The sequence below is a fragment of the Dermacentor andersoni genome, chromosome 5 (genome assembly GCF_023375885.2).
Source record: "Dermacentor andersoni chromosome 5, qqDerAnde1_hic_scaffold, whole genome shotgun sequence".
In the NCBI taxonomy this organism is placed as follows: Eukaryota; Metazoa; Arthropoda; class Arachnida; order Ixodida; family Ixodidae; genus Dermacentor; species Dermacentor andersoni.
Window position 1 is genome coordinate 190015893 of NC_092818.1, and position 19323 is coordinate 190035215.

A 19323-nucleotide genomic window follows, 5' to 3' on the forward strand; every position below is an offset into this window, starting at 1 on the left:
AAGGTATTTACGTAAGCGTTCTGTACTCCTTGATTACGTAATGCCGCTATGACTGTTGGTATATCTACTGAATCAAATGCCTTTTCGTAATCTATGAAAGCCATATAGAAATGCTTATACTCTGCGGATTTCTCGGTAACCTGATTAATGAGATTGATGGGATTGCAGAGTATCCCTTCCTGAAGCCCGCCTGGTCCCTTGGTTGACTAAAGTTTAGCGTTGCACTTATTCTATTGGAGAATATCTTGGTAAATATTTTATATAATGCTGGGAGTAAGCTATTGGGCCTATAATTTTTCAATTCTTTAACGTCTCCCTTTTTGTGGATTAGTATAATGTTTGTATTCTTCCAGTTTTCTGGGACCTTTGCCCTCGATAGACACTTCGTGTAAGGAGCCGCCAGTTTTTCAAGCATTATGTCTCCTCCGTCTTTGATTAAATCGACTGTTATTCCATCTTTTCCTGCCGCTCTTCCTCGTTTCATCTCTTGCAAGGCCCTTCTGACCTCATCGCTAGTTATTGAAGGAGTTCCTGTATCCTGTTCATTACTGTTTCTAATTGAGGTATCCTGACTCCTCTGGGTAGTGTACAGGTCAGTATAGAATTCTTCCGCTGCTTTTACTATATATTCGAGATTGCTGATGGTATTACCCTGCTTAGCTTTCAGTGCATACATCTTGGTTTGTCCTATGCCAAGTTTCTTTCTCACTGATTTCAGGCTGCTCCATTTTTTACGGCTTCTTCAGTCTTTCTCACGTTATAGTTTCGAATATCCCTTATTTTCGCCTTATCGATCAGTTTTGACAGTTATGCGAATTCTATCCTATCTCTTGAGTTGGACACTTTAATTTTTTGTCGTTTCTTTATTAGGTCCTTTGTTACTTGGGTGAGCTTGCGTACTGGTTGCCTTGGTGTCTTGCCTCCCATTTCAATTGCTGCCTCTGAAGCCAACCTAGTTACTGTTTCATTCATTAGCTCTATGTCTTCATCATCTCTCTGTTCTAAGGCTGCATATTTGTTTGCAAGTACCAGCCTGACTTTGTCTGCTTTTACGCTTACTGCCTCTAGGTTGACCTGTTTCTTCTTGACCAATTTTGCTCTTTCTCTCTTCAAATTTAGGTGAATCCTAGCCCTCACTAACCTATGATCACTGCACTTTACCCTACCTATCACTCCTACATCCTGCACTCTGCTGGGACAGGCAGAAAGTACGAAGTCAATTTCATTTCTTGTTTCACCATTAGGGCTTGTTCACCAGCCTGCTTTTCCCCCACTTTTGCATTGAAGTCGCCCATTACTACAGTATACTGAGTTTGCACTTTTCTCATCGCTAATTCAACATCTTTATAAAACTGATCTACTTCCTCATCATCGTGACTGCATGTTTAAGCGTAGGCTCGTACTACCTTTAATCTATACCTCTTCTTAAGTTTGATTACGACTACAGCTACCCTCTCATTAATGCTGTAGAATTCGTCAATGTTGCCCGCTTTGTCCTTATGGATTAGGAATCCTACCCCGTATTGCTTCTTATCTAGGCGACCTCTATAGCACAGGACATGTCCGTTATTCAGCAATGTATGTTCTAATCTCGCTAAGGCCGATGATATCCCAAACAATGTCTGATAATTCCTCAAAGAGTCCTGCTAAGCTGGCCTCACTCGAGAGAGTTCGGGTGTTAAAAGTTGCAATTAAGGGTCAGTTTCCAGTGGCGGCCTGTCCGGACCCAGAGATTCTTAGCACCCTCTGCTGCGTTACACGTCTGACCGCCGCCTTGGTCAGGTGCTCCGCAGCTGCTGGGGACTGAGGGCTATTGGGTAATTGAGTGAGCCATGTGGGAGGGGGTGGCCGAATACTGCACCAGGGTGGCCAATTCCTGATCCGGTGAGGGAGTGTCTTGTTGAAGCTTTGTGGGCCTTCCTAATTTGGTTGTACCTGGATTCGTATAGCCCCGCTAGCTCTCGGCATCTTTTGCTGGTGACAGGCGTCACTCCAAGCCTGCAGATGTTGTGCTTGAACAGTGGAAGGCAGCAACACTGCAAAGCAGGCGGTTGCCAACAGCGTCAGTGCAAGACCGGCGGAGCTTGTCCGTTGTGTCCGTGGCAATGTGGGTGTGCGTTGAGGGCACGAAGTCGGCCACTCTTCCTGGAACACACCTTTGTAGTTTTTTGGGCCCGTGTCTTTCTCGGAGAACATGTTGTTCGCGAGAAGAGCTGACTTCGGAGCGTTGTGTACTAGCTTGAAAGATGTTTTGGGTCTGTGAGAGCGAGTGTCAGTCAGCAACAGACACATTCAAGTAATCACGGCGCGGGTCTTCGTCATCTTCAACATGCCGAGGAGTGCGTCTGCTGCACTAAAACTCCTACGGAAATTTCGTAGGCTTTGTTCTGACGCGCGTAAGCAGCACACAGTTCAGGCCGGTTCTGGCAGCTCGTAGCACTGTAAGTTCAAAGCTCGCGCCTAACTTCTCCGGCGTGCTGATTGGAGGCGCAAAGGAAAACGGCACACCAACGCGCCTGCATTTCCGGCTTCAAAAATGTTACGTCAAGGCATAGTCAAAGCCTCTACTATTTTATTTCTTTCCTCCATGCTCCCCCTATCCTATTCCTTTCTTTAGCGAGGAAGTCTCAACCGCTTTCACCGCATGCAGTCAACCCAGTCACAAAAAGTATGGCCTTCGAGATTCAATTTTGTTGCTCGGAGAGATTCGTCGCTAGGTGGTGGATTTGGACACCACTTCTTTTAATTCAGAGGCTTTTAGATAACTGTTCACTTGCAGTTCCTGTAGCATGTATTTTTTAAATATTTGCCAGAGTTATCTTACACAGCTCTGGGGCCAACCATGGAGAAAAAAAAAAAAAATGGGACCAATGGGACCAATCAAACTTGGCTCTGCAGGTCACGTGGCATTTTGTAAACGGTAAGCACGAGATTTAAGCTGTTTAACCGACACTGCATACATTGCTATTGTCACTGACTGTCGTTGTTCCTTTCACAAGTTGCCTGTGATACTGAAACTGCCGTCGCCCTAATAAAAGTAAGTGGTCTCGAACCCTCGGCGCAACCGTTGTGGTGCTTGTCGGTTCCCAACTTCCACTTTTCTTTGTACTGAAAAATTATGCAGAGCCCATGCGCTGTGGGAGGCCGTTTAAGCGAAGCTTTCTGTGGTGATGGCGAGAAACGCTGTTCTAGTTCAGCCACCATTCCTGAACATCTTTAGCTCGCGACGAAGTCGGACGCGTTTTCACCGAGATACGCCTCGCTCAACGTAAACTTTGGGCGGACCGACATCGCAGACACGACCGGCAGGAAGCAGAGTATGTCGCACGCACTACTCGCCGAACCGAACTCGTCCTGCACGAAATTTTTCTCACAGTATTTCTATAACCTGTATATGACACGGTCAGGTTCAATTGACCGTGTTCCAAGCTATTCTTCGCTACTTATCGACGCCGGTACACTTCGCGTTTACAAACCAGCATTCGCTTTCGTTCTAAACCACACTTGGCTGCTCCGCCTCGGTCTCTGCATTCTCCGAGACTAGCCCACTGTGCAAAACAGCGTGCACCCGCAAAGTTCGGGGATGAGGCAAAGACTTGTAATTTTGCACAAGAGCGAGTCTGCGTTCAGTGGTGTGCTAGGCAGGACCCTTGCACCTGCAAGCCTGCCAACCAGTGCAGGGAAAAAGTCTTCGCTTCAAATAAGCCCTCCAATGCACATTGCTTGCACACGCCGCTTGCTTGCAAAATATGCTTCTTTGTTTTCCTCCCATACACAAGGACTGCAATACTGGCAGGCGCAGCGACAACGTAATGCTGACATAATTGAGATGTTTTCTTGCAGCTTCTGTGGACTTGCACAGCCATGGAAAGGCCGGAAAGACCCTACACGGGTTCGGTGGAGTCTGCTCAGTCGGCAAGCGCGGAACTTCTGCCACCAGTTGAGACAGTGTGTAAACAACTTGATGCCAACCTTGCTGCAAGTGAGTCTTCACTTTTGCTCCTGAAATTTCATTTTGGCTGTTTAATGTGGCGCTTGATTCAGCTTCACAAATGTGCATCTCGCACTGATACCTTATTCAGAGCATAACGGCAAGTGTAAATGGCAGCTTGGGCGGAAACGGTGCTCCTATCAGTCTGTAGGTAGGTACTTAGTGGTACAACATAAGGTGGAAAAAAGACCACACATTCAGCGCTGAATATTGTCGAGTGAAAAATGACACTTTGTGAGCTCGTTCTGCACACTGTTCCACAATGGTAAGGCTGGCATATCAGTACAATATTCCAGCACTAAGCAGTGTGACCTTTTGTCATAAATGTGTGTGGAAGATTTAATGCTTGCTATTTGACAACTTGTGGCAGGCTGGTCATGTACAGTGTTCGTGGCAGCCATGCAGCACATATACGTGCTTTCTAGCAGATGGAGCAGTATATGTACTCAGGTTAGAAAAACTGAGTTGTGAGAAAGCAGGTTGTTGAGATGTTAATTGGAGATAAATTGGAGCACCGCTTTGATTTAATTTTATCTCATCCACATCCTATCATTTTGTTAGTTCTTGGCACAAGCTTGAAACCTCTCAGTGGTTCTACAGGCCACATGTTTAGACGTGTTATTTCAGCACCACTAGTAGTATGTTTCTCCAGTACAACAGCAAAAAAACTTGGAGGGCGCTTAAGCTTCGCCTTTAAGAGTGGAAGGCGATAGCGTTACCAGGCCCTGTTGACACTGACACTGGATATTCTGTGACACGGCGATAGAAAACAATGGCGAGCTGATCCTGGCAGCAATGCGGGGCAGAGCAATGGCTCGTACCCCGATAAGCAAGGAAAAGGGGGTTTGTGTTTGAGTTTCCGCATAACAAAACTGTTTTCTCGTATATTCAAATTATCTTCTCCTATATTAAAATAATAATATCGTGCTATCATGTTTGGAGGTTGTGTGTAAGTCGGACTTTACAAATTTTCTAATGCATTTTACTCAGAGCAATTCTATTAGTTTAGTAACGCCCATTCACCACGTGGAGGGCCTGCGTGGTTATGGCTTGGGATGATTTTTTCTGACGGACAACGCCAACACTGGATTTCCTCCATTGGACCCTTAATGCTATCGTGTTAAAGGTTTAGTTTTAGTGCAATCCCTTTCACGGCCTTATAGTTTCCCAGGAAAGCCCTGCCATTTCTTGAGTTGCCCTGTGCGTGCCATGTTGCAGCAAAATGCATGCAGCATATACATGTAGTTGCACACATGTAAATGCAACCCAAGATACACTGTGCACCCTTGGCTGATATGGTCGATGTATCTAAAACATTACTTTTTATTCAAAATTGATGCAGCTTGAAAGACCCGGAGAAAAGTGTGATATTCCATCTTGCACTAGGAGAGCAGTTATGAAGCACCTGGCATTATTCTGTTCTTTTTGTATTTTGTATGCCCACACTTTCTCCTTCAGTTATGGGCCCTTAAGGTTAGAAAAGATACGCATGTCATATTCCCTGTGTTGACTGCAGTAGCCAAACTAAATGCTAATTAGTGCAGGAAACGTTTGCATACTTTCAAGCATTCCAAGTGCACTTCGCCAAACTGGTGTGAGCTTTTAATTATGCCCTATGTGTGGGTCCTTTCTGCTGGCTAAAATTTGAACTTTCTCATGTAGCAGCACTAGCAGTGGAAAACATTTGCAAATAGCAACCCACAGTTGCATTTCTACTTCATACTTGCCTTTAACCCTTAATGCAGTCATCGTGAAGCCACATTATTGTATATTGCTCAGAAATGTAGCACTTGTGTCACTCTCTGCAGTACAGAAAGGGTTAATGAGATTCCTGGTCAAAAGAGGACAAAATCAGCCTTATTAGATTATCAACTCTGCGCAACTGCACCAAAGTAAATAGTTGATTGCTTTATACTGTTCATCTTACAGCATCAGCTATTGAAGGGATACTAAAGAGAAACACTGAATCAGTTTAAATTGATCAAGTATTCTTGCTCTAGTTTTGCTGATTTCACGGTAAGAGGCTGATTATTAGAAGAAAAAATGATGGTCAAACTTTGATTTCCGAGTTTCGTGCCGAAACGCCAGGGCCGGTAAATCAGTGTGACATCATGGATTACAAATTATTTTTTTGCCTGTTCGGCCATTGTGCTTCAGTAATAGTTCTTGAAACTTGAGTTCAGTATTGGCTCATTTAGAAAACAAAGCAACAGATTACTGATAAAATTTTAACTATGCCTGAGGGGAGATGTTGCGGCTAGCAGGGCTGGGAATATTGAAGGTGGCGATGTCACCCATTTCATTCTTGTCTTTTCAGGCTTGCCATGCATTTTGTCCCTCTAAGAGTGGCTGTTTTGGTATTGTGGGAGGATAATTTACTAACACAGCTCAAATTATTTCTCTTTAGTGTCCCTTTAAGAGTGCTTTTGTCTAAGAGTGTTATGCTTACTGAATGGGAGTGTTCAGTTCTTTGTTTTTGTTTTCTCTGCACTTTTGACTTTTTCGTTCTGCAGGCCTTAAAGGGGCCCTGAAAAGCTTTTCTAGGTGCTCGAAGAATGGCCTTACTATTAAAGAACATCACCTCACAAATCGCCTGCTGAAAAAATGTTTTTGAATCCTTCAAGTATAAGTGAAAATAGTTATCACACCGATGCATGGCTTTCTCTCTTTCTTTCTCCACTGGCGCACTGGAAGCTCACAGGGGGGCAAGGCCCCGAGCAAAAGTTGAACACTTACATTTTATTATTTTTGATGCTACATGAGGTTCAGATGTGTAAGACACTCTAGCGAGATGAGATGGGTGCTTGGTTTCCTGAAGCTATGTCGCTTGGAGACCAGTCAGCGCATGCAGTTGTCTGATCATCTCGCCGATGAGAGGGCTTGTTGCAGCATATTGGCCACGGTATCCATGCAACACAGCACGCCAATGCAATCATGGAGGGCATGCTTTACAGAGGCACCTACATATAACGGATGTATATGGACCAGAACTGCAAAGATATTTTTCTAGTCTCTTTGAGATCGCAAACATGTATTCTTCATTTAGCTCAATATGAACTATTATAGTACTGCTGAGAATTTACTCCCAATCGCAAAATCCGCCAATACCTGTTGTGCCTGCTTGACTGATCGTAATGTAGCTGTTCATCATCATCATCATCAGCCTAGTTACGCCCACTGCAGGGCAAAGGCCTCTCCCATACTTCTCCAACTACCCCGGTCATGTACTAATTGTGGCCATGTTGTCCCTGCAAACGTCTTAATGTCATCCGCCCATTTAACTTTCTGCCGCCCCCTACTACGCTTCCCTTCCCTTGGAATCCAGTCCGTAACCCTTAATGACCATCGGTTATCTTCCCTCCTCATTACATGTCCGGCCCATGCCCATTTCTTTTTCTTGATTTCAACTAAGATGTCATTTACCCGCGTTCCCTCACGAGAGAGTAAGCAATTTTGCACTGTTTTTGACACGAGATTGTGATATCCCTGTGCCGCTGCATGCAGTGCAATCATATTTAGCTCACGTTCACACGAGCCTAGTCTGCAAATCATCAAAATTTTCTTAGGTTAGGTTTTTCAGGGCTCCTTTAATCTTTATGTTGTGCAGTTGCCCATTTTGTATTGAGCCCAGTATCACACGTAGTCTCTTCAATTTGGCTGTGTTCTCTACGCTAGTTCAGACAGTGCAACACTTTTGCCCTCATTTTGACAGTGCAGCGAGTGTGCCTTGCATTGTGCTCTTCAACTTGATGTGAGGCCAGTGCAGGTGACATGCAAGCTCTTGGTAGCATACATGGTGCAGCACTACTTGATTCGTGGCATGCAGATTTGTATATTACCCGTTTTAGATTCAACAATTACTCTTGTTTGCATAATTAGGCAAGGTACAAGTTAGATGCCAGTATTTATATGCCTGGGTTTCATTTGAGAAGGCTTCTAATGCACTAACTAGCTTTCAATTCAACAGCTTTCTCTTGAGATGCATGTTGTGATGAAAAGACGCCACCCACAGCCATTATTTCGTTGCCATTTGTAGAACTGCCACGATTATTTAATTACTTCGCCACAGAAGTTGACGGTGCTCATTTGTGGCTGAACTTTTCTCCTCAGTTTGCAACAGGGTTACGAGGCATGTGGGAGTTGCTCTGGACTTGCTCGTCATGAAATTGTGCAGCAGTGCGCATAGTACTCTTAAGAGCTGGTTCAGAAAGGGCAGCTAAATTCAAGAGGCTTGCTTCTAATCCAGGGCCGTAAATAATAATTTACGATAATTTCCGTCAACTCCTGCACTCTTTCTTTTCGCAATAAAAACTTGCCACTAGCTTTTCTAATTTTGTTTTACGTCCAGTGCCATGTTCTGTATACCACCCATGTATTTATTTATTAATTTTGACAGCTTTAAGACCAAAGATTACGTCATTTCTTGTACCACTGCACGTGTTTTTTTTTTTGTTTTTTTTTCAGAATCCCACTTTGTGCCCGACTGCATTTCTTATATTGATAAATGTTTTTACTGTGCACGCCATTATTTCCTGCGTTTTTATCATGCCCTACCATTGTGCGTCCTTTAAACCCTGCCAACTGTTCATGCGCCTAGATTCTGCATATTTGTCAGTCTATCTTTGGTTGTAGTTTCTTTTCTTGTTACTGCTGTCATTGTAATCGGTATACTTTATAGTTCTTGTGTGCAGTTTTGCCATATGTATAATGCCAGCCAATATTTTTTTCTCTTCGTGTTATCCTATTTCCCACCCAACGTATTTGCCGTCATACCACATTATCGATTCCTCTCCTTTGTGTTAAATTGCAAATTTGAGCCGTACGTTGTACACTGACAAGTTACTTTGTACTTTTTATTACCCCGCTTACTCAATGCCCTGTCAAGGGGCCTGTAAGGTATGTTCAATAAATAAATAAATAAATAAATAAATAATCAAGTTGGGAAAGGGCATTGTTTTCAAAGCAAATGAAGTGTTGAACTAAGTTGTCCACTGTGAGTTGGTGCATGCAATGGGAACACTGATTTTATTTGCAGGCTCAGCGTTGAAGGTCTATCTACGCATTCGACCTAGAATTGGAGGCAGGTCATTCACAAATCCTGCATTCCAGCCATGTGATGATACAATTGTTGAGTCCACAACTGCGACTCTGGAACATCAGCATCAAAAACGCTTTACTTTTACAAAGGTGGGTTTCACAACCAGTGTCTGCCGAGTGAACAATAAGTTTGCAAATGGCAGAATGTAGGCATGAAGTTGCTTAAAAATAATCAGTCTGGTTCATTTATTCTAATTTTGGAAAAAATTCAATAATTGAGGTTTTACTGATATCAGTAGAACGTCTTGCCTATCGGTTGATTCGAACCAGCACAAGGATTTTGCTGTCTCCCGCTGTTAGCACCTTGCACAAAATTTTCTGTATTGAGTTTTGTCGATGTTTTAGCACATTTGTTTGTCATGAGTTGGGGGCTCAATGGGCTTGAAGTGCTTCTGTTGCTGCCACTGTGAATTTGCAAGCATAAGCTATTTTTATCTTTCGAGAGTAACTTGGGCAATGCTTTGTGATGAGCTGCACTGTGCTAACTGGGCTTTCCTGTTGGTAAGCCTGAGTGATGGCTTTTGAATTCTCTGGCAGCATATTATACATTTGGCTAGTCAATATCGAGCGCTCGACAGTACTCTTGTGCTTGACCTGGGAATGTAACTTAGACCTGGCAGAATTCAAGCCGCGTGACTCTTTTGATTGCTCTAGGAGCAGTTGAATGTTAAGCTTGGCCAGGCTTTCTCTGGCCAAGCTGAATTGGTGAGGTACCACTTTGTTGTCAAAGTCCAAAAGAAAACATGACAGCAAAGCAGACAGGTTTCACCTTGTCTTGTATTCTTTGCTGTCATGTCTGTTTGTACAGTTAATGTGCAAGCATGCACCCTTTATCCCAGCAGTGTGGATTGTTTGGTGAGGATTTACCAATGTGAAAACTGACGAGTTAGACGTGGCACAGAGAGCAGCATTCTTCTTGCTTGTCTTTCCTCTCCATTGTCAGCTTTTTCATTTGGGAAACATTATGTGCAGCGTTTTAAAGCTTTCATTCAGTTATTCCTCAAAAACAAGCCTCCACTCTTGGCCTTGTTTCCTCATGCTCTGGCTTTATGTTCTCCCCATTCATGTGCTCAGGTGTTTCCAGAGGGCAGCAGCCAGGAGCAGCTGTTTATGGAGGCTGTGCAAAATCCAGTGGATGCCTTCGTGAATGGAGCCAATGTGCTGCTCTTTGCATATGGTCCCACTGCTGGGGGCAAAACGTACACTATGCAGGGTCCACCCACTGACCCAGGAGTGGTGCCTCGCACTCTTGACAGACTATTCAAGCTGCTTGGACCTCAGGTCAGGGACTGTTCGCTTTCTATCTTTTTGCTTGCACTGTCCCACACTATACAGAGGGTCGGAAAAATATGAAGGCTTGAAGTGATCGGTGTTCAAACAATGCATATTGCTGGAGCTAATGTTCTGACAAGCGGGGGATTCCACAAAAGATTGGACATGCATGTCCACTTTATATTCTTATATTGTCTGGTTTATTTGTGTTATGTAGGCATATTCAAGCAGCATGGAACCAATAATTGTATTCCCACAAAGCATTCCTAGCAAGCACACACACACACACACAAAATTTGAAGGTGGTAGTGAGTATCCTGCTACTGCTTACTGCAATATTTTACTACTTCATGGTCGAATTCAGTGCATACTAAAATAAGCTCAGTTGAAAGCTTTCCTGCTCATTTTAGTACACTTATTTCACACTGAAACTTGAACGCAGTGTCAAATACAGTATAGACCATTTCCATTGCAACATTCCTGCAAAAGAGTGTTCCTACAAAAAATACAAGATAAGAAAAATAGTTGAATAAACAAGTTTTTTCCAAAAAAGTCATTTAAAAAAAAAAAAAAAAAGCTCTGGTCGCAATTAAAAAAAAAATTTGATGGAAGTCTGCTTATGCCATGCACAACATGGGTACAATATTTCCTCATTTGATTCTTTCACAAAATACAATAAGCCAAATTGGCAGACGTTGCACGTGCTGGTTTTAATGCCCTGAGGACTCGTTCCGGTTTCTTAACATTCACTCTCTAAAAAAAGAATAAAATAAAGAAAAATCTACGGTTACCACTAATAAAGGAAGGTTTATTTGGTTTCTTTTTTTATTGTGCAGCGAACAGTGAGCATGTTTTCTACTTTTGTTTTGTGGGACGCAATGCAAGAGAGAACAAACTTGACACTACTTGTGCTTGGAAAAATTTATTGAGTGAGCAGTTATTACGTCAAAAAGTAATCGTCGTCAGCTGGCTAGCGGCAGTTCTCACAATGGACAGCACATGTCCACTTGACTGATCTTTAGCAAACATCCACTCATGCCATGACTGAATTCTACTCTACTCACTTCTGCTGACGATACTCCTTGATGGCTGCAGCAGGTGCATCAAGCAAGTTAGACCATCTCATGTACTGCTCGAATAGAGGCGGCACTTCCAGACCTCGGGTTGTGCAGGGAAGCTTGGTGCTTAACAAATCCGCCCAAACCGTCTCGGGTGCTTCTTCCGTGCCCAGTAGCAGAAAATAACCACCTTGCAACTGTGTACTTGGCTTGGCACACCTCATACAGTTGCTACTTATTTTTAAAGGGCCCCTTACCAGGTCTGGCCATTTTGAGCTGACAAGCGCAAAGCATACATTGCGTGATAATGATCGTGTCTGCAAAGTATTGCATCACTGCGCGCCGCGGAAAGATCTGAAATTTCAAACCGAACGCCATTTTTCCTTCTCCTCATGGCTGCCGCGCTCCAAGCTGGATGACGTACTCATGTTCGTGTACCTACGTACTGGTGTCCGCAGTGTGACGCTGCTCGTGATGACACGCGACTTGAGAGTTATTCAAGACAACATTTGTTATCTGTGTGATCTGTTGCTTGAATTGATGAATTGAAGTTTAGAGAAATAATAAAGCACACCAACGGAATGTCTGCATGTTTTTGTTTTACTTCGCACCAAAGCAAGAGATGTACTTCCACTTCATCTGCTTGTTCCCATGGTCGTGGGGTCACGTGCGCAGGTACCGAAACTATGCCATTTTCTACAGTGTTCCAGCGAGTGATCGTGCTCTGCGATCCGCTTGTTCTGCCTCGGTATTCGTGTAGCAGTGAATTATACTGCTAGTCATGTGTCCTTGTGCATAGCGCGCAAAATCGTGCCCTGCGCAAAACAATAATAGCTCACGCACAACGTCGCCAGCGGAAGTGCCCATCGCCGAAAAAAAAGAAAGCGAAAAGAAAAACAAAGTGAAGGTGGGGCCCGTGACATCTGCGTCACGCGATCCTCAAGGTCCGGCATAGGAGAACGCTGGGAAGGAATTTCGCTTGAGGAGGCTATACGGGACGAGTGGAGGGAGTCTTGCTATGCAGTGGAGCTCGCCTGCTGAAATCATGGGTTGGCGGCACTGAAATATTTCTATCTCGGCTATTAATGAGCTGACCTGAAAAATTTTTTTCGGCAGAGCGCTCCCTAGGGGACACGTAACAACTTCCAGCGTATAACCAAAATTTGCTATGGGGCCTGGTGAGGGGCCCTTTAAAAGGGCTCGCTGCACCATCACTGACATAGGTGACGTGACAGCAGATAGGTGCTCTTTCATCTAACATTTTGGGCACTCTGCGTAGGACGTAGCAGGCACATGCTGCATTGTGATGCATGTCGTAGCTTATGGCACCAAAGACGTGCGTTGCTTTTTTTTTTTTTTTTTTTTGGCAACATAGGTGAAGATGGAAATTTCTTTCTTGTGCCAGTGGTACGATTGTTTCAATTCACAGAATGACAGTCTAGTTTTCCGCAAACTCAGAATGGCAGAACAGTGCTTCAGCGCTGCTCGCTCTTTGCCTTTAGAACAGCTGCAGCTTGAGTGCAGCCTATGTAGTCACGAGAAATCGATTTGGTCACTCATTGTGTCGCTTTTTCTGTGCCACTGTCGTTACTGAGGCTCAAGACTGTTTTGCAGTTTCGTGTTTTATGAACAGGGCCATCTAAATCTTTGCACTCTCAAAATGTGCGGGCCATGCTCGTTGTCACAGGGCAGTTTGTCTGGCACCACCAGTGACCTCTGCTGTTCTTGGCGCGTGAAGGCACATTACCAAGGTGCTGGCAAAGCATCATAAAAACTCGATGCTCTTCCGCTTTGTGAAGAAGGATGACCAGCGAGGATGTGTATGTGGGCTCCTTAATGGCGAACTGCACCACCGCTGCGGGTCGGCCCAGCATTTCACTATGTTGAGGATCGGTCGTGCTTCCGCCGCGGGTTGGCCCGGTATTGTACTATCTTCAGCACTGGCCCACGTATTGGGAGTGCTTAACGTTTGTGTCACCTCCGCCATGGGTTGGCCTGGCATTGCACTATCTTTGAGACATTTTTCTGCATGCAGACACAATAGTGGGGGAAGTAACGCTCAAGAGCTTCGCCTCAGTAAGGCAGCATTTGGCTCAGTTAAGCCGCACTGTACTTTTTCGGACAGACACATTATATAGTTGCCATGAACCCGGATGTAATGCGAGGCATGGAGCGAGGAAAACAAATTGCATTATATTCACGCAAATACGGTATGTTGCTTGTAAGCTGCAAACCGAGTACACATTAGCACTTCTGAAGGTGGCAGCATGCACACAACACAAGTAAAATTGGAGAATACATTTTCCTTGAAAACGAGTTACCAGAGCGACATTCTTTTGCAGCAAAGAAATCAGCACTGTAGATGTATGTACAGTTCAAACTGATAGACAACCAGCAAAGGCATTGAAGGTAGCATGCTCAACATGAGCCACTTTGGTCCATTATATTTTGTGAACAAAGCGAATGAGGAAACAATCTCACCCATGTTTTGCCAGACATAAGCGGACTTCCATCCAAAATAATTTTTAAATTGGGACTGGAGGTTTTTCTCTGAAATTATCTTTTTGGGCAAAACTTGTTTATTTAGCTTCCTTTTTTTACCTTGTATTTTTTGTTGGGACACAATCTTTTGCAGAAATGTTGTAAGGCAACACTTTATATTTGACACTCTTCAAGTTCCTGTACGAAAAAAATGTGTGAAAGCACATCAATGTTACAAAACTTTTCACATTTGGGTTATGTTCGGAATATTTAAATATTTTTTTCTTTTGTGAACAGCATAAAAACCACATGGAAGTTATTTGCATTCAAGCATATCAAAACGAATAACAGAGGTTTTCGACACAACTGCGTCGGATTCAACCATGAAGCGAGAAAACGCCCACACCTATTTCAGAGTAGCTCGCCAGACGTCCACGGCCCACCTTCAGGGTTTTTTTTTTGTTGTTTTCTTTTTCTTTTCTTTTTTTTTGCTTGCAAAGAACACTTTTTGGGAATGAACTTTTCAGTTCCATGCACTTTGAATTTGTCTGCAGATCAGATAAATACGCCAGACAAAAAAATATCAAGCAGACATGCATGTTTGATCGCTTGTAAAATTACTCAAGGGGAATCGCCGGAACCTTGTTGAAGTCGCCTGGTCAAAACATTTGCTCCCATGACATCCCTTGTTAAACCACTGTTAATCATTTCTGCCCTACACTGGCCTTCAGTTCGCAGTCAGCAGAGCAGCCTGCACATAAGGTTATCATTCATGTCATGTGAATTACCAGTTAAAGCAGCTACTGGCCTCTTTTTCTCCTTGTTGCCTTCGTGCCAAGGAGTGCACGAGAGAAACTTCATCTGTAGTAGCCACGCTTCGTGCCCTTTGATGCTGGGTTCTGCTAAAATACCCCCCTCGATGTGCTTTACCTGTAAGCATTTATGACTAGTGTAAAAATGACCTTGACTTAATCCATTATGGTGCTTCAGATTTGGAATGTTCTGCTTCAAAATGAAAATATTAAATAAAATCCAAGCTTTTCATGTGCCAAAAATTATTTTGACAGCTCTTCCAGCAATTCCACCCCTGGTTTCAATTGCAGCCAGTCTTATTTTAATGTTTGCTTTACTTGTGAAGTCTGTGATGGGGACTTAAGTTGGAGCACTCGGACATCTATCAGCCACTTATTGCATGTTGGAGCTTCGCCTGTTCATTGCAGGCCACAACACCATTTGGCAAGACTTTATAACCAATTGTTGCCATTGTGGATTGATCTCGTGGCAATGCGCACTTTTGTGGCGGGAATGCTAACCACTGAACTATCGCACAGCATCTGCGATTCAGTTTGTAGCTCGCATGAGGCAGATTTGGAGAGAGCTGGTGTCTGTGCATTTATTTTGTAGACACCAGGCTATACACTCGCTTATTATCACTGACGCATAAAATTGGTGCATGCTTAGCCTAGTCTTCACATTAAACACAAAAAAAAAATGGAAAAGCTAATTTTCTTTCAGGGCCTCTAGCCAAGATTGTAGCAATTTCTTGTAGTGGCACAACATTACATTGTTTAAGGCTACTGTCCTCAACATTTCCTTGTCTTGCTAATTCTCTAAGCTGTTACTCTACAAGGGTCTGTAAGTTTTCTGTTAAGGCTGGTGGACCCCTTGTGCATAAGATAGAGCCAGTGTTCCCACCTACTGCAGTGGCTATCACATTTTGTGCTGCTGAGCACAGGCTTCTGGGTTTCATACCCAGCCAGATTCTAATTGGGGTGGAATGCAAAAAATGCTTCTGTGCCGAGCATTGGTTGCAAAGAACCCTAAGTGGTCAAAATCGATCTGAAGCCCTCCACTACTGTGTCTCACAGACCTCTTGCTTGTTTGGCACCAGCTCCCAACAGTCCAACAATCCGCTTGTAATCTTCTGAATGTCTCCCGAATTCTCCTTCACTCCACTCAGGTGTGCAAGGGTGCACCAGTCCGCCCCGACTGCTTTGACGACATTGTCTCGCTCAGTGCAGAAGAGGAGGCCTCGGTGCTCTTGCAGAAAGCTAAATTGTTGGGTGAGAAGGGAGCCCGCAGTGCTGCAGACTTCAGCACCTTCCATCTGCCTGCTAATGACAGCGATGGGTCTCTGTTCCTGTCACGTAGCAGTGACGGTGGCTATGGTGAGAACACACAGGTGAGTTTGCTATTGCAGTGGTGTCAACATTCAGTGGGCAATAAATCAATTTGGACTGGTAAATTATCCTCTGAATACTTTCATTAATTTTACAGTAAGAAGTTAATCACCAGAAATGGAAATGAAGGCCAGCTTCTCTTTAAAAAATTTTGCACATTGATCAATTTTGCACTTCGTCATTTTGAAGTCATGGATTTCAAAGTATTTTCCCAAATTTGAGCTCTTGTGGCTCAACGTATGCTTTTTAATCTTGTCAAGTAAAGTCTTTGGCTCTTCTAGAATACTTATTTTATGTATTTAGAACATAAAACAGTCTAAAGACTAAGCAGCGGGGCAATCTTTTATAGAACTGATCAGAACTCAAAGTAAAAGTTGCAGTTGCTATTATTTGACAGTGTCTACAAAAATTACAATGGGAAAGGCACATTCAGTGCAGTGTATCTTAGGTATAGTAGTGGTTTATAAGAGGTATCCAAACGCAATGAATAAATTGTGAAAATTGGTTATACTATCTGTCAAATACACAATAAAACACTTTCTTCAAAATTTGAAAATGTGTGGCATTGGCTGGCAGTGCGTAATTACATAATTTTGTGCACAAAACAAGCATTTCGAAAGGTTAGTGCGCAGAAGAAGGGAACAAGATTACTATCATAGCGGTGGCTCATTTGACTTAAGTGAGATTGCAGATACAGCATGTAGGTAATTTAAGTTTTTGTGAGGGAAGTAAGCATATAAGAATTTTAATCAGTAAGTGCTTTTCTTTTTCCAAAGTTGGGAGGTGATGAGGTGCCATAAATTCCGAAATTGGAGCAGTTGTACTGGCATAAATAAGATGAACAACTTTGGATGATCTCACGTTTTTAGATGTCTTTCTTAAAGGGATAATAAATCAGTTTAGGCTGATAACTACTGTAACATACCAATCAAATGCCCTCCCACCCCCCTGGACATAAGGATAATACAGGGAATGTTGGGGCAGTGAACAAAAACTAGAAATTGGATCATGGGAAGGAGCACTTGCATGGGTGGGGTGTTTGATTGGTATTTTATGGTATTTTTTTCAAAACATTTTCACTAATTTCACAGTAAGAGGTCAATTGTTAGAAGAGAAAATGAAGGCCAGTGTTCTATCGTTTGAATTTCGGGCCAATACCCCTGCGCCGGTACATCAGTGTAAAATCGTAAATATTTAGGTTATGTTCCCCTATTTGGCCCATTGTGGCTCGATAAAAGTTCTTGACGCTTGCTAGATTCAGTCGTTGGCCCTTGTTGTCTATCTATGGTAAGAGTTGTTTTTTTTGGTATTGTAGAATAGTTTTCTATTGATACAGCTTAAATTATGTTTCTTTTTAGTATCGCTTTGAAGAAGTGGTTCATACAGTATAGGCAAACTTCATTCATTAAAAAGAGGGGGGTGGGCGGGACTAGCCACGCCTGAGCAGACAGTGTCAGTCCATGACATTATGGTGTGCCGGAAAAGACTATTAGTGTCACCACCTGTCTTTTCTGGCTATCCATGCCTCTTCTCATGGTAAAAGTTGCTTTTCTGGTATTGTAGAAGGGTAATTTCGATAGTCAAATTATTTTTCTTTTTGTGTCTAATGAAAACTTTTTTTTTTTTTTTTTTTTAATTGAAGTGAATGTTAGGAGAGGTTGGCGCCTTTATGTGGTGGCACCGGCTACTCCTTGTCACTTGGCAGACGAAACAAATTTGCGCAATAAGGGAGATAGTGACACTAAATATAACACTCAGTAGAACACCGGATCAGTAAAAAATATACAGTCCAACAGTACATGAGTTGCAAAGTTCTGTGCATGAGTTCAGTCCACGTACGCATATATGAAGTCCGATGTTTTGAACAGCCAAAACACACAACAACACTTGTAATACACTCCAAGTACAGGACAGAATTATACGTATTGCGTAAAAGTTGCGATCACCACATAAACCAACTATGCACCACGAACAACGTTTATGTAACTCATTTAGCGTATTCGGATCATCTAATGCTTAATATTTTCCCAAAATGTTGGTCTCCTCTAAAAATTTTTCAGAGCAAGAAGCGCTCTTTTTTGAAGGCCCGCAGTTGGCCATGGGCCAAGTATCTTTTTCAGAGTGAATGGTCTTCTGTCTAATATAAACAAATTAGCTTGCAGTACCGCTCTTTGTGTATCGTATTTCGAGCACTCGAGAAGAAGATGATGCACATCTTCGTCTGGATGGCCACAAGAACACTGCGGACTAGAGACACGTTTTATTCTGTACAAGAAGTGTCTCGTAAATGCAGTACCAAGACGCAGCCGGTGTACTAAAGTTTCAAATTTTCTGTTGTCTCTTAGAGTTTCCGGCATTGATAAGTTTATATATGGGTCTATAGAGTACAACTCCGAGTTCTTAGTTTGCTGGTCAAACCAGGTAGTTTTGCTGAGACGACAAGAAATCTGTCTCAGGATCAGACGGACTTCACTACGCAATAGGGGAAGATTGGTTGTCTCTGCGTTATTGTGCGCTCGATTCGCAGCTGCGTCCGCTGCAGTATTACCAGGAATATTGCAGTGCCCAGGAATCCACTGAAATGCAATTACGTGGTTCATTGCGCTTGCTTTTGTAAGTTCTTTGAGCGTCTCATACAATATCGAAGTGTTCAAAGAATTTTTCTTATTGCTCTGTAGTAATGTGAGAGCGGTTTGCGAATCGCTAAAGATAACCCATTTTTGCGAATGTTTTTCTAAAGTTATGAAACGCAAAGCACACAGGATTGCAAATAGTTCTGCCATGGTGGAAGATGTCTCCCGGGATAATTTAAATGTTTGCTCTAGCGCTAAGTGTGGAATGACGAATGCTGAAGTCGAGGAATTTTTATGACACGAACCATCTGTATAAACGTGGATGTACTGGGGATATAATGAGTAAATTTGGTAGAGTGCCAGTTGCTGTGCGGCTACTATGAACATGTCTCTCTTACATATAATCCCGTCAACCGATAACTCTATTTTAGGGTACGTTAACATCCAGGGAGGGTAACTAACATCCACTTTGCATAATTCAAATCTTGGTAATAATGTTTTATGTTCTCGAACAACATCGTGAATTTTGCTTTTGTTTCTTTCGGTGAGCGCGAGGTTTAATGGATGCTTCTCATGTTGGGTTAAGATGCGATAAATATGTCGGCATGTTTCAACCGTTCGTATGACTGGAAATGGGGGGTGACGAGCTTCAGCAAATACTAAAGAACTCG

At 43.1% G+C, this 19323-nt stretch overlaps 1 protein-coding gene across 1 annotated transcript in view; it reads left to right on the forward strand.

Annotated features, from left to right (window-relative positions):
- Positions 1-2587: 2587 nt before the first annotated feature.
- The window catches only part of LOC126532321 (uncharacterized), a 71258-nt gene continuing 54522 nt past the window's right edge, over positions 2588-19323 (forward strand). Inside the window, exons 1-5 of the mRNA XM_050180014.2 lie at positions 2588-3037; positions 3844-3982; positions 9027-9178; positions 10163-10369; positions 15860-16081. Coding sequence (XP_050035971.1) covers positions 3865-3982; positions 9027-9178; positions 10163-10369; positions 15860-16081 — 699 coding nt within the window. The 5' untranslated portion in view covers positions 2588-3037; positions 3844-3864. The remainder of the gene's footprint in view (positions 3038-3843; positions 3983-9026; positions 9179-10162; positions 10370-15859; positions 16082-19323) is intronic.